Source organism: Chionomys nivalis, chromosome 6 (assembly GCF_950005125.1).
Source record: "Chionomys nivalis chromosome 6, mChiNiv1.1, whole genome shotgun sequence".
In the NCBI taxonomy this organism is placed as follows: Eukaryota; Metazoa; Chordata; class Mammalia; order Rodentia; family Cricetidae; genus Chionomys; species Chionomys nivalis.
Window position 1 is genome coordinate 91,467,653 of NC_080091.1, and position 14,439 is coordinate 91,482,091.

General features: G+C 41.1%; 1 protein-coding gene across 5 annotated transcripts in view; it reads right to left on the bottom strand.

Moving 5' to 3' along the window:
• The window catches only part of Arhgap24 (Rho GTPase activating protein 24), a 398,083-nt gene that overhangs the window by 8,118 nt on the left and 375,526 nt on the right, over positions 1-14,439 (bottom strand). For all 5 annotated transcript variants that reach the window (XM_057772993.1, XM_057772994.1, XM_057772996.1 and 2 more), the window contains 3 exons: positions 8,595-8,727; positions 5,929-6,002; positions 3,620-3,741 (listed from right to left, as the gene is read on the bottom strand). In XM_057772993.1, coding sequence (XP_057628976.1) covers positions 3,620-3,741; positions 5,929-6,002; positions 8,595-8,727 — 329 coding nt within the window. The remainder of the gene's footprint in view (positions 1-3,619; positions 3,742-5,928; positions 6,003-8,594; positions 8,728-14,439) is intronic.

The following is a 14,439-nucleotide window of genomic DNA, read 5'->3' on the forward strand; positions in this document are numbered from 1 at the left end:
TAGAAGTGCTTTAAGTCAGCTAACTGGGCTAACTGGGAGCAGCAGCCAAATGCAGGACATAGCTGCCCTTTCCCTTAAAGCAACACACCACCCAAATACTTAAATTCAGTCTAAATAAGAAAAATGTCACTCTCATCCATGTTCTGCATACTCTTTCTATGATGATTCAAAATTCAAACTTTATTATTTCCAGTGTGGCAGGGTAGCTGTTAGACCAATATTTACGGTTCATAAACATTATATACATTTTTGTTAAAAGTCATATTTCAATGTAATAGTCACTGGGTGGGAGGTGAGATGCTGTGTGTTTATGTAGGTTTCATAGGACAGCAAGAAAGTCTAGAAGACAGCACTGTCATCTGGAAGCTTCACCAGTTCAGGACCTGCCTGGACACACCTGTGTCTGAATTTGCTCCTAGATGATTCCTCTGTGTCTGAGAGACGCTGCAATAGGTGGGAACACCCCAAGCATCTCACACAAAAAAAGTCTCTTAAAAGCCCAGGAGACAGAATACAGCACTTTTTTTTTTTCAGATGAGGGAATCGAGGTCGGGAAAGGTTAACATCTTTGCTCAAGGTCACAGATGAATAACGACAAGGTCAAGTTTAATATCCAGTCTTTTGGTTCCAAATTCTGCATCTGTTGTCACACATTTCCATGCTAGGATTTAAAAATGGGGTGACAATCACTAAATCTAGGCCAATTTTAACAAGGAAGCTAAAAGCAAGTTTTACTGAATCACTAGCAATTATAACAGCTTGCAGGTGGAAAAGCAAGGCAATGAAAATGCTTCGTGAGTCCATTTAGCTTCTCTTTCCCAGTAATCTCTGCATCTTTAGTCACATTTTCAACACAGTGAGGCTAATATAAAAATTTCAAAGAAATTTACACGGTCTGGGCTGGGGAGACAGCTCAGCAGTGAGGTCAGTTCCCAGCGCCCACGTGTGGTGGCTCATAACCGCCTGTAACTGCAGCTCTAGGGAGGTGACAGCCTCTTCCAGCCTCTGCAGGATCCTGCATGAGCTGTGTGTGCATACATGAAGACATAATGACATGCATACATACGGATAAAAATAGAACAGGGATGTTTAAAGTGGTCCTCAACCCTCTCATCACTGAAAGCATGAACGTGACACTTCTTGTTTGTGTGACAGGCAGAGCTGTGAGGATTGACAGCTTCCAGTACAAATGGCTTTGCCTAATACCAGGGGAAAATGAACCCTTTCTTCCATCCCTGGAATAATAACATTTGAAGCTTCGCTGCTTTTTATGGTAGTTATGGATTCTGGGTGACATTTAATTAACCGGACAACAAATTTCCCCTGTTTTCAAGATGAGCTTGCGAGCATCCAAGATAAAGTGTGCCGTCACAAGGCAGAGTGAGTGTCAAGGCCCCCAGATTGAGAATATTCTTTCTTGTGTGTCAGTACGTTTTCTGCTACCTAGTCTCGGGGATGAGCAATGGTAATAGTCTCCCGCAAAGGGACTTTCAACTCTGTAACTGGTGATGATGATGTGCGCCTGCTACCACAGAGCTGACGCTGCTTCCTTTCTTCCATTCCTGGCTGTCGTTTACTTCCTTAGAATGCTGGTACAGAGAATCCAATCCCACTAATGAGGTCTAAGCAGTTGTAATCACCAGCCTCTTATGCAGAGTCCAAGCTGACTCTAGAATCACACTGAGCTGTCCAATCCAGCAATTCCCTCATGGCTCATATCATTCTGTGCAGGTTAAATTAAAAAGCCATATCCAGGCAGTTTGCTTTATAAGCATTGGCTAAGAATCTAATTTTCCTGTAAAGATACATAGGCAGTATTTTATACACTATAACTTCAAATTATGTGTTTGTAGCAAATATGTATATAGCTGTCATTTTCTACATCTGAGGATATCCAATGAGTTATGGCAAGTGTACACAGCCCTGGAAAAACTACCTACTTATAATATGGTTAATTTCCCCTGTGCCCTTTTGCTGTCAACCTTTTACCCACATCTCCTGCTCATGGTCATCACTATTGTGATTTCGATGGCTACAGTTTTACTTTTGCTAGAAGTTAATATACAAATGCAATTACACAGCTGTTCAGTTTCATTTCTGTTGCTGTGTTAAAACACCCCAACAAAAAACAACTTAGGGGAAAAGAGGACTTTTCTAAGTTCACAATTATAGAATACAGTCCATCATAGCAGGAAATCAAGCAGGAGCAACAAAAGGTCACATCATGTCTGCAGTCAAGAGCAGAGAGATGAGGCATGCATGCTCAGTGTTCTGCCAGCTTTCTCTGGGTCCCACACAAGGGAACAGTGTCCACATTCAGGCAGGATCTTCCCCACCCATCGTGGTAATCCAGAGAGTTTTCTATGGACGTAGGCCCACAGGACCGTCTGATCTACATGGTCTTTCACTGAGACTCCTTTCTCAGGGACTCTAGGATGCCAAGTAGGGCAGCTACCACAGCAGCCTTCGGTGTCCAGGAATCTGAACTTTAATTTGTTGTTCATAGTATTTCAGTATATAGATATGACTTTATACATGATTACCTTTTTTCTTATTCTAATTTTTATTAAATATGTTCCTTGATCTTTTCATATATGTATATAATCCATTCTGGTTGTTCCTATCAGTACCTTTTCTAATCCCCCTCCCACCATGGTCAATTTTTCCTCTGCCTACAAGACTTTCACACTCATATCTTTCTATTTTATTATGTGATATTATGTCCATTTTATCTGCATCGCCAGACAGAAAGCATCCTTGTGTCTATTAAATTCTTTAGATGGTAATTAAGTTTTTTGGATTATCTTCTACCCAAACTATGATACTAACTTGCATTTCCCTCAATATCAGAAAAGTGCAGCTAAGTGAACAAAGGTGATGGGTTCATACTTGATGGCTTTGTCTGTCATACTCAAAATGTAGCATAAAAATCTTAGGACTCACAAGAAAAGAAGAACAGCATACTTTCTTTGAGACTAAATAAACTCTGAGTGAGACTAAAGCTAGTTATCCTTTCTTCTAAGTTGCATATTAAATTCAGAGATGTTCAATCGAGTCATTTTTAGAAAACAATGATAACAGTACTCACAGGTAAAGAAAGAAAAATCATCCATTCTTTAAAGTTGCTAGAACTAACTAGAGGTAGACTATTAATGGAAACAGTGTGAAAAGTTTTGCAATTGAAATAGTAATAATTCCTTTAGGTTTCAACCAACAAGTAAACAGCATTATCATATAAAAAGTCAAATTTGTTTACCATTTGAAATCATTGAATCTCTTCAAACAAATAAACACCTATTAACTAAAGTAACCTGACCATTGCACTGGATGGCAAAGGGAGCAATTTCCCCAGTTCTGTCTCCAAATTTTCAGGTGATCAGCTAATCTGTACATGTTCATTTGTAACAGGGTGCTATTGTGGAATTATTTTACAATTTTAGATCGAGTAATATGAAGAAAACTCTCTTCTCAAAAGAAAATACTTTACATTTAAAGATAAAGCATTGGAGAAACTACGGTCTCACTTATTCTCTTAGTTCGTTGAAAGAAGACTAGGTTCACACCAACCAAGGCCAACCACTTGGTTCTTTCCTGGTGAGGGCACAAGGCCATCACTCACCTTCCATTATGGTCAGAGGATCTTCCACCTTTGGGCGCAGGATGTTTGGGCCAAAGACCGTTGCCAAGTTCTGGGCGCTCATCTTGTTAATTCCCGAATAGGATTGCACTTCGTCCAGGAACCTGGTGGTGGCAGGAGTACCATTGAAACAGTGAGATTCAGTGGCTTAGTGGAATCAAGTGGATCGCTGGGAAATGTATGAACTGAAATATGTTCAGGGGTGGCTATGGAAACTATATGGGGATTCAAACACCCCTCACTGCAGTGCACAGGCACTACAAGTGCTGAACATCAGGGCGTGGAACTGTATCGAAGAACTTCTTCGACTTGGTGCAGTTTCATCTGCACTGTTAATTGTGTTTGGATGTTATTATAGATTTTGAGCATCAACTACATGCATTCCCTTCTGTTGTGGTTTATGTGAGTGTCCCTCAAGGGTTCATGTGTTGACAAATTTCTGACAGTGTTTGGAAACGGGGGACCAAAAGATGGAGTCTAGTGGGAGGTTCCAGTCATCAAGTGGGTGTCCTTGGGGGAGATATGGAGAATTGGCTCCTCATGGACAACAGGAGAGAGAGAGAGACAGAGACAGAGACAGAGACAGAGAAACAGAGAGAGAGAGAGAGAGAGAGAGAGAGAGAGAGAGAGAGAGAGAGAGCAGAGAGAGAGAGAGAGCGAGATGGGGAGAGAGAGAAACAGAACAGAGAGGGGGGAGAGAGAGAGTTACAAGAAGACAAAAGATAGTAAAGCTTCAATCCTTGTCTCCTGAGCAACTGGACCTGGAGCTGACTTTAAAGACATCTGTGGAGAAAAGATAAAGCTCCCAGGCATTGTGCTAACCGAAGAAAAACACAGCGATTTGAAATGCAGTGAACAAAGGCAGCACATGGCACCAATGAAGGACACGTGAAGATTTAAGACAGCCCTGGTCACTAAACAGATGGCTTTCTGTCCCATGTTCCTTCCTAATTCTCCTGCCTCACTACGGGATCTAAGTATCAGGATGGAGCATGAATGACCTGAAAATCCATCCAATACTCTGAAACTGCAACGAATCAACCACTGATTCTTGAAAGTTGATTCGCTTAGGTATTTTGTTTTAGTAATAAAAACACACGACTAGCCTGTGTCTAATGTCTTGGATATTACTAACGATACACACATTCAGTGAGAGACCAGCACAGAAGATCATCTAGTAAAATCCCTGGTTTCACAGAAGAGGAACCACTATTGTCATGGGGAATTTGTGAGCTCCAGTTAAGATCTTTTAAAACGTAAGTGCAAATATTTTTTGGAACTAAAATGTCAATTCTAATGATAAACTACAAATACATATATCTCAATTTACTGTGCGTTAAAGGTTAAAGCACCAAATAGTCCATCCTCGGGCAGTTTTAGTAGGAAAACCATTCTGTTTATGTTTCTAGCACCCACATTGCGCAGCTCACAGCTATTCCAGACCCAGGCAATCCACCTTTTGGCTTCTGCTATCACTAGGTATACACTTGGTATATACACAGATGATGGTCACACACACATATAAAAATTTTAAAAATAAAGTTTAAAAAAATCTGCCTAAGTATTTCAAGAGAAGAACTTTTATTGTATAGAGACTTGCAATAGATTCAAATAAGCTTATTTTCTCATTTTCTTGAGGAGGAGGCAAACTTCTCTTGCCTAACGCAATAACCTGAATGAATGAAAAACTGGTGAATGAAAGCATTCTGAGTTTGTAAATACGTGCTGGTTAAAACATTTTCTTGCTTTTGGAAGGTGTGATGTTGAAGGCCCTACTTGTGTCTAACATCAGAAATTGCTAGAAAGAGATCTGATGGAGGTCTGGGAATGCCTACCTACTTACATTGTCTGTGAAGGCCACAGTGCCGAGTACCCTGACTCTCATGGTAACTGTGTGAAGTATCTGGTTTTATTTCCTCCCTTTACTCAGGAAAAGTAGGGAAATTGCATAAAGAAAATAGTCCATGACAGACTGCATTCCCAAACTGGCTTCTTCATCCTACGGCCCCCATGTTGCTCTTTGGAGCACGAGACACAAAATGACTTTGGTGAAAGCTCAGATCAATATGGCTCCAATGTGTGGCGGTAAGAGCTATTTTAAAATCATCAAATTATAAAATCAAACAAATTTTAGTGCTCAGGAACTCTTGGCAATATCTCTGTCAAATTTATTAACTTGCTGTGAGACTAACATGGATTCTCATGTTGCTTTATTCATTGTGACAAGTAAATTACCGCCAAATTACATATAATGCTGTCTGGCTTAGCTTCGTGTTTAGGAAAGTTCTTACCTGCAGATATACTTCAGGAGGTTGTAGTTAACCACTGGCAAACTCTTCACTTGCTTCATTAATTCCTTAATACCCTGAGCGCAAACGATAAGAGAGTGAATGCATGTCATCTTTTTGTGTGTTAGTCTTGAGATTCAAGCAGATAGGAAATACCCAGACAGGCTTTGTAGCTGTTATTAATTTTTTAAAATATAGTCAGTAAATGATCCCGCCATGAAAACGTTCCACTGTCACAAAGAACAGCTTAGAAACATTTCCAAAGACGCACAGATATTTTAAATACCCCTATAAATAAAGTCACATATCATGTGATGAGGTGTCAGTCAAAGACAGTGTTATGATAGACCATCATTCAGAGATGCCATGCGGTCTCTGCGCAATAAGCCAACCACCTAGAACCACCTCTCCCAGGGCAGGTGTGCAACAGGAGGTCACCATTGTGGAAACAGTTTGAAAGTGAGGCTATTTTAAACATAAAACATTGTTTGCAGTTGGCTTGTAAACAGAAGCTGTATTTGTAATAAAGTTATCTGCAAAAAATAAACAGCATTGAGGTAGTGGCTGTCCTTCACAGTCAAACACGCCGAGCCTCTCTGCACGGAATGCGTCTAGGACGTGTCTACATTATATAGTTGGGGCTAGAGCATTGGGAAGACTGGTTCAAGGGATTTTCACAAAGAACGAATTTTTGTGGTTTTGATGATCATAGAGTGTCCTCTAACATACAAAGGCCACAATGAGGGCAGTTGATAATGGGATCTGATTTATTCTTTCTTTACATGGTGAAGTGGTATGTATTTTAGGTTTCACAAGACAGACGGCCTCTGTTTCAACTACCTAAGTATTCTCTTTTGGTACAAAAGAAGCTCCAGACAATGCTATGCAACACACAAAATACGAGTGTTTATGTAAAGAGGCAACAATTTCGGCTGTGAATGCCAAGACAGCCACTAGTGGAGAGAACACGTTTTCCAGATGTTGAGACCATTGAATGTTATGGGCAGAAGAGTAAAGTTACCCTCACCCCGTCTTCCTCACACTATAGACAAAAATGGACTCCTCAAGGATTGCAGCTCTCAGTGTGAGAACTGAAGCAAGAGCTAAAAAAAGCATGTGCTAAAAGCTGCTTGGCCAGGAAACAAAAAGAAAGAGCAATAAACATGGGTAAATCAGATTTCATTGGAACTTTAAAAAAAAAAAAACAAAAAAAAAACTTCCGATACAAAGTTTTGATAAAATACAGCATCTGGAAAGTGAAGAGATAACACATGGAATGGGAGAACTGTTTCCAAATCATATATGAATATTTGTATCTAAACTGTATTTCCAGTTCAACAATAATAGACAAATATGGTTGCTTTTCATACCTGAAGATTCAACCAAGTATAGATTAAAAATATTACTTCTGTACTGAACGTGGGCAGGCGTTTCCTAAATAGCCCTCAAATCATTATGTTTAGAACCCCTGTATTGTACTAGGTTTTATACATATCTAGGACTGACTTCAAGTATACAGGAATTTGTGCATAGGCTTACAAATAATACACACTTTCATATAAAAGACACAAATATCACAGGCTTAGGCATCCTCAGGGAATGCTGGAGCCAAGCCCTTTAGGGATTAGATCAAAAAGGCATTACTCAACCTCAGGGATCTACCATTTGTCATGTGGGAGAGTCTACGCTAAGTGTCAGCTCCTGATGGCAGAGAGGTGGAGAAGCTGGGAATGGCACTATTTGCTGATAATGTTTGAAAATCCCACGGCCTCTTAAGGCAAAGTTTGAGTAGTCCAAAAATCCCACCTCTTGGGTACGTGAGTAAGACATGTGTAAAACGTGTCAGTGCAAACTTGGTGGGTACATGGGCATTCATGGAGACATTATTCAATAACCAAATATCGGAAGTAAAATGAGTGTTCCTTACTGGTGAATGGATAAAATAATTTGGAATTATAAGAAACGAAATACTGATGTGTGGCATAGCATAAATGAATTCAGGAACATAAGGAAGACGTTAAGAGACAGACAAGACACTGAACAGTGAAATGTCTGGGGGAGGTAAGTCTATAAGGGAAGCAGCTACAAGGGTGGGGAAGAGGAATGGGAAAATAAGAAGTGAGGACTATTTTGAGATAACAAAAACTTTACATATTCTAATATTAGATTTTGATCATGCTTGAACAGCTTGGAGAATATACTAAAAGATACTGAAACATACTTTCAATGGTTGATTTATAGTGAACAAATAATATCACACACACACACACACAGAGAAGGTTTTTAACAAAACAAGTAGAGCCACCACTTGGTACACAGGACATTTTTATGCCATTTTTGGGGGGAAGATAATATTAATAACACGGCACTAAGAAACAGGGGTCAGCCCTCTCCTGGACCAGGAGGCCCAAGGCAGCACTGCCATCGGCCACTAGGGGATCATAAGGGCAGTGATCTCACATATCCATCTGTATTCTCTTCTTAATCAAAAAGGGTCAAACTGGGTGTTTTGCTACACATGGTGATCTCGATGTGATGTCATCACATAACACAAGGTAAAACAATTCAAGGATAGGAGTGGGGGTGGGGTGGGGGAGGAAACTCAAACTAAAGACAAAATGTCACCGACATCCCGAACACACGTTTATGTAGAAACAACTTGGACTTACTGCTTCCTCCTCCTTGCTGAGCAGTGTGGCACATGACAAAAAGTCTTCATACTTTGCATAAGGAATGACGGGTTCGGGAAGTTCTCGGAGGTACAGTTTTAGCAGGGATGCCACAGTGTGGACGTCCGTGCTGCTGCAGAGAGAGAAATTTGGAGACACTCTTTGGCACGGATTCACATGATTCTATTTATTTTATTTATTTATTTTTTTGTCAAATGTATTTGTAAGAAAATTGGGTCAAAGTTCGCCATTGAATCAGCTGATCCGGTTTTCAGGGGGTACGGGTTTCCATAGAGGCCAGAAGAGGTCGCCACAGGCGGCAGGAGACGGAGACCGACGGAGACCGAGTCTCCAGGCTGGCTTGAAAACATTTAACATGTAGCTAACAATAAATAAAAGCACCAACTTTGGAAAACAGTAAGAATAGATCAGCTCGTAAGTGAAATAAGACACGATTTACAAAGCCTCCATCAAGTCTGTGTAAGTGTGAATGCATACATTATTTCTGGCTTCTTACTTCATCTTCAAAAGGTTGAGCTTATTTTTGGGAAGACACAGATATGTGGTTTCTGATATCTGAAACTTAGCATGCTTATTTTGAACAGGACTGATTTTGCATAATTCCTTGTCTAGTATTTTAAAATACTTATGGGTTCTTATAGCCCCTAGAAACACAGTGCTAGGAACATTTAATATTACCTTTATGTAACTTTCACAATTTACCCTTGGTTAAATACCCAGAGTGTCAGGATAATCTGCAAGAATATTAATTTACATTTTTGTCTCCCTTTCTTGTGACTTCATGAAGACGTTGATAGTGAAGACAAGTGTGGGATAGTATTTCTGTACACTGTGAATATGTGCTGCTCTTATTGGTTGATAAATAAAGCTGCTTTGACCTATGGCAAAGCAGGATAAAGCTAGGCAGGAAATCCAAGCAGAGATACAGGAGAAGAACAGCGGAGTCTGGGAGACATTGTGCAGCTACTCAAGGAACAACATGTCAGCAGACTGATAACACCACAGCCACATGGCAATACTTAGAGAAATAGATTGGGTTAATTTAATGTTAAAAGCTAGCAAGTTAAAAGTTAGCTATCAGTCAAACATTTACAATAAATATTAAATCTTTGAGTGGTTATTCAGGAACAGGTAGGCAGGAAAGAAGCCTTCTATTACAAATGGCATACCAATGTGAGACTCTTGAATTTCCATAGGCCCCGAGAAAGCTATAAAAAGGGGATTTAGAAGACATAAATGGAGCCAAAACCAGCTTCCTAGTGTGTCTCTCATGTGGGCAGGGTACAGAGACGTAGTGGCATGAGCACAGCACGGTGGGTTCCTGCCACAGCACACGGAGCCATCTCCAAGACCCACAGCATACTGCATGGCAGATTTACCTTTTGCTCATGCAGACAAAAAGGGCTAAAAGATATGCAGTAAAAGTGGTCTAGATGGAAAAACCCCTCAACAGGGCACAACGCATTTTACAAAGTGTGTAGGCTTAAGAAAGAAAGGAAATGGGTCTAGGCAGGTACAGAAATAAATAAATAGTTTAAAAGAAAAGAGACGGTAAAAATGATATAAAAGGAAAAAGCCACGTAAAGATGGATTCTATATTTCATTGTGTTGATTTTGAATTTTCTTTTGATAGCTGATGGGCAAGAGACAGCACCTGGGAGACATGGGACTGAAACAGAGACTTATAAAGTGGACCAACCTAAATATTTTTAAAATGACTTAACTTTATTTTATTATTTTTTTTTTTTTTTGTCTTTTTCGAGACAGGGTTTCTCTGTGGTTTTGGAGCCTGTCCTGGACCTAGCACTTGAAGACCAGGCTGGTCTCGAGGTCACAGAGATCCGCCTGCCTCTGCCTCCCAAGTGCTGGGATTAAAGGCGTGTGCCACCACCGCCCGGCCCAATGACTTAACTTTAAAACAGGAGTTAAAAATATACTTATAAAGCAGAACTTACAAGACACACTGCTTTGGAGAAGCAGTTCTGCTTTCATTTCCTCAGAATAGAAGCTATGAATTCCTTCCAGGTTAATGTGGTTTGCTTGAGCAAGACCTTCTGAAAGGTCTCTGATGGGAATAATGGCCCAGGTGATCCAACATCCACAACAGCTTCGAGGTGGCCGGCTGAGAAGGACCAGCTTCACAAAATACCCCAGTCAGGACTTGAGCTTAGTTCTAAATTTTCTCAGAGTTCCTCAAATATTGCCAGTACCAAACTAACAGCAGGAAGCAGTTTGGAGAACATGACATCCACATTCCCAGGAGCTGGGGGGTATAAATGGTCTTTAGTTATTTAGTAGGTTATGAATATTTGCTATATTTATGGGATTATAGAAATATAGGATAAAAAGACAGCTAGTAATCTCAGGTGTTTTTATTGGCATGGATTTTGGTATAATAATACAAATTTAAAGTTAATTTTGATACCCTGTGTATATGTTTCTATTATTATTTAAGGATTTTTGTATATTAGTGCAAATTTAAGGTTATTGCCCTTAAACTGCACATCTCTTTCTACTTTTGCTTTAGGTATTACCTACACAGCTCATCCCTATACATCTTGCTTAATTATGCAATATGAAGTTTTAGTACTTAAAAGCTATTCAAGATAATATAGAAACACAGGCTAATAGTCCCCCATATCTATCAAACTTATAGTCATGTTACTTACGTTTTTAAGGTAACACAGAGGTATATTTAAGATAGATAGGTAATCTTCAAACACTTATTTAAATAACTTAGATTCTTCTCGACATGAGACATGTCTACTCCTGACAGTACAGATTATTTCAAGAGGATGATCTCATTCTGAATTTACTGCCTGCCTACTCCATATTGTGTTATGTCCAAGACATCAGGGTTTAAGGGAAAGGCATTATTCTAGCCTGCTCACCACATGCAGTCCAGAAGGCACAGCAGATCCCCGAGTCAGAGTGGCTAAGATCAAACACACACACACACACACACACACACACACGGTGGTAAGGAGGCTGGGGAAAGAACACTTCTTCACTCCTATGGAGAGTGCGGCTGGGGCAGCCACTATGGAAATCGCCTGCAGCATCTTCATGACTCCAGAGACAGACCTGCCGCATGACCTAGCTAGACCACACTTGGGTGTGCACTCAGAGGACTCTACATTCTACTGCAGAGACAGCTGCTCACCCGGGTCCACGGCGGCTCTGCTCACAATAGCCAGGAAATGGAAACGGCCTGGATGTTCAGCTGATAAATGAATGAGGAAATTGTGGTATATTTTCACAACTGAATATCTTTCAGCTGTTAAGAAGTATGAAATTATGAAATGCTCAAGAAAATGCATGGAGCTGGAAACAGTGATTTTAAATACAGTTTTTCAACTTTCTGTAAGTAGCGTCATTGAGAATGTTTGGACAGTAGGTGGCGCAAGTGCAAAGTGAGATTCAGGACACAGCCTGCAAAATCTAAAGGGCAGCAAGGTGGTTCCCCCAACAGGTTGTGTAGAGCCAGAGCCTGAGAGCTAGGGGGTGAAACACAGCAGGAACGGTATGGGATTCCTTCTCTGCGTGAGATTACAATGAATTGTCTAGCATTACAACACATAGACAGAACTCTAATTATACAGGAATGATTAAGACACAAAAATGACCAAGAATATTTTTCCTTCATTCAGTTGGTAATAGGTTGTTAAATTTATTTTTTGCTTAAAGCCTAAATCTTAAACTGCGCAACTGTTTTGTGACCTTATTAGATCTCAGACACTTTGTAGAACCAGAGGCTTCTGCGTTTTTCTAGCATCCTTGGCTTGGACATCCCCCTCTGCCTCTGAATAGAAGAATACAGTCAGTTGTGGGGAGGTTCCAGCATGATTTGCTCTGATTTACCTCAGGGGGCTCTCAGTCACTCTGGCCACTGCTACCAGGTTACAGCAGGAGGAAGTTGGGGCTTCTCTGGAATCTCTCCATTAAAAAAAAAAAAAAAAAGCAACCAGCAACCCTCCTTCTCCAGCCTCAGCTCTCTCAATGGAAATCTACTGTTCCTCCCAGTGAACATTTACTTTCACATGTAAAACCAATTAAATACCAATATCGTTTGTCCATTTGCAGCATACCCAGATATCTATCTCAGCATTCCCCAAAGCAAAGTGAGATGACTTGCCGCAGGAAAATCTATGAACCATAGAGAATAAAACCCCTGAGTGGCAACAGTGACAGCCTGTACACACGCAGCCTTCACTGCAGGCCAGTGGGGAGGTCCTGTGACAGCCTGACTCCTGAGGTCCTGAACAGGATACTGCACAGACACAAGGTCTCCCTGGTTAATCCCTCAGAGCTGAGCTACCTCAGAGACAGCATCAAATTTCCTTCCCACGTGTCATAGCACAGTCCCGATCTCCTCTGGTAAAACCCACGCAGGAACGAAGATGGGCTGTCATATCCACTATACCCATGGAAGGCAGGCAAGAAAGCAGACAGAGCTGGTGCAGACCCCGGTGAAGGAGTGATTAGGGCTGGAGAAGCTACGTGACGACCTCCTGGACCGATTGGCACATATGTCCATTCCCATATGTCCTATGTGGGCCTCACGCTTCAATCTGATCTCACTGCGTGAAGTGCTTAATGGAGTGTTTCCTGAGGCTTTCTGTGCCTGAACTAATGGCGTATTCTTGTGGTTCATCGTCCGTTCATCCCAGGGTCATTGGCTCGCTGGGTAGTTCCTGAATGTGCGGTGCACACTGCCTCTTGCTGCTTGCTAGAAAGAGCAGAAGTCAGTCACATGGGCCCCTTTGTTCTCTGTGGGCTTCTATCCCCACCTGGACAACATCAAGGCTTTTTCTTCACGACGCCTCCTTGTGTCCTGCTTCATAATATTCTCTGTACACTCTACCTGATGTGGCAGGCATGTAATTTCCAGAATACTCCCTAGACTGCCTGGAAACTCTTTGTGCTGTATATATTCTATGCACAATATGGAACTCTTAGTCATTTGAACAGAGATATAGGATTCTAAAGGAATTCCTTCTTGCTCAGCCTCTAACTCCAGTGTTTCAATCCTCACACACACACACACACACGCAAGCACACACATGCGCATACACACTCTTATATTCAAGTGCCAGCAGAATTACAAGTCAAGTTCTACACAGACTAAACCTTGTAAGGTTTAAGCCTCAAAATTAGACAAGGGAATTTTTCAGTCTGGATACTGTGTGCAGAACACAATATAATCAACCCTTCGGTTTAACCCAACACAGTGAGCTTCCAGTGCAGCCACAAATTGGCATTAGAGGTACTGTGAACTTATCTGCAAGAAGCACAACAAAAGAACCTATGGCTCCCTTGAAATTAGGAAACAATAATGTTGTACCCATCAGCTGTGAGACTGAAGACACCCAGCAGCAACATTAAGCAGCAGGTGGCTCTAAACTGCCCTGCTGTAGCAGAGCTCTTGATCAAGATGCAGAGAAGTCCATCCTAGGACCACACCAAACTTCTATTTGTAAAACCTTGTCTTTTTTAAAATGTATTTTTTAATTACCTGTCAAAAATGGTAAGTGGAACCTGAATCTGGTTAAAGTCTTTTAATGTGCGTCTCCACAGGTGCAACCACAGAATTCTCCACAGAAATGAAGACACTTTCACCTCCAGCCAAGTCCTGGACTAGGCAGAATCACAGCTTGCTCTGATTTAATTCTCCTGGATAACGACTGTGAGGCAGAGAACGACATCACTGCCTGAACTATCAAGTGCACTACCCTCTCCCCCAAAGCCATCTGTGGAATGATTTGACCCCTAGCAGGAAGGCATGTGGAGGTGGGACTCTGGAAATGTCCTAAGGGGAAGTGAC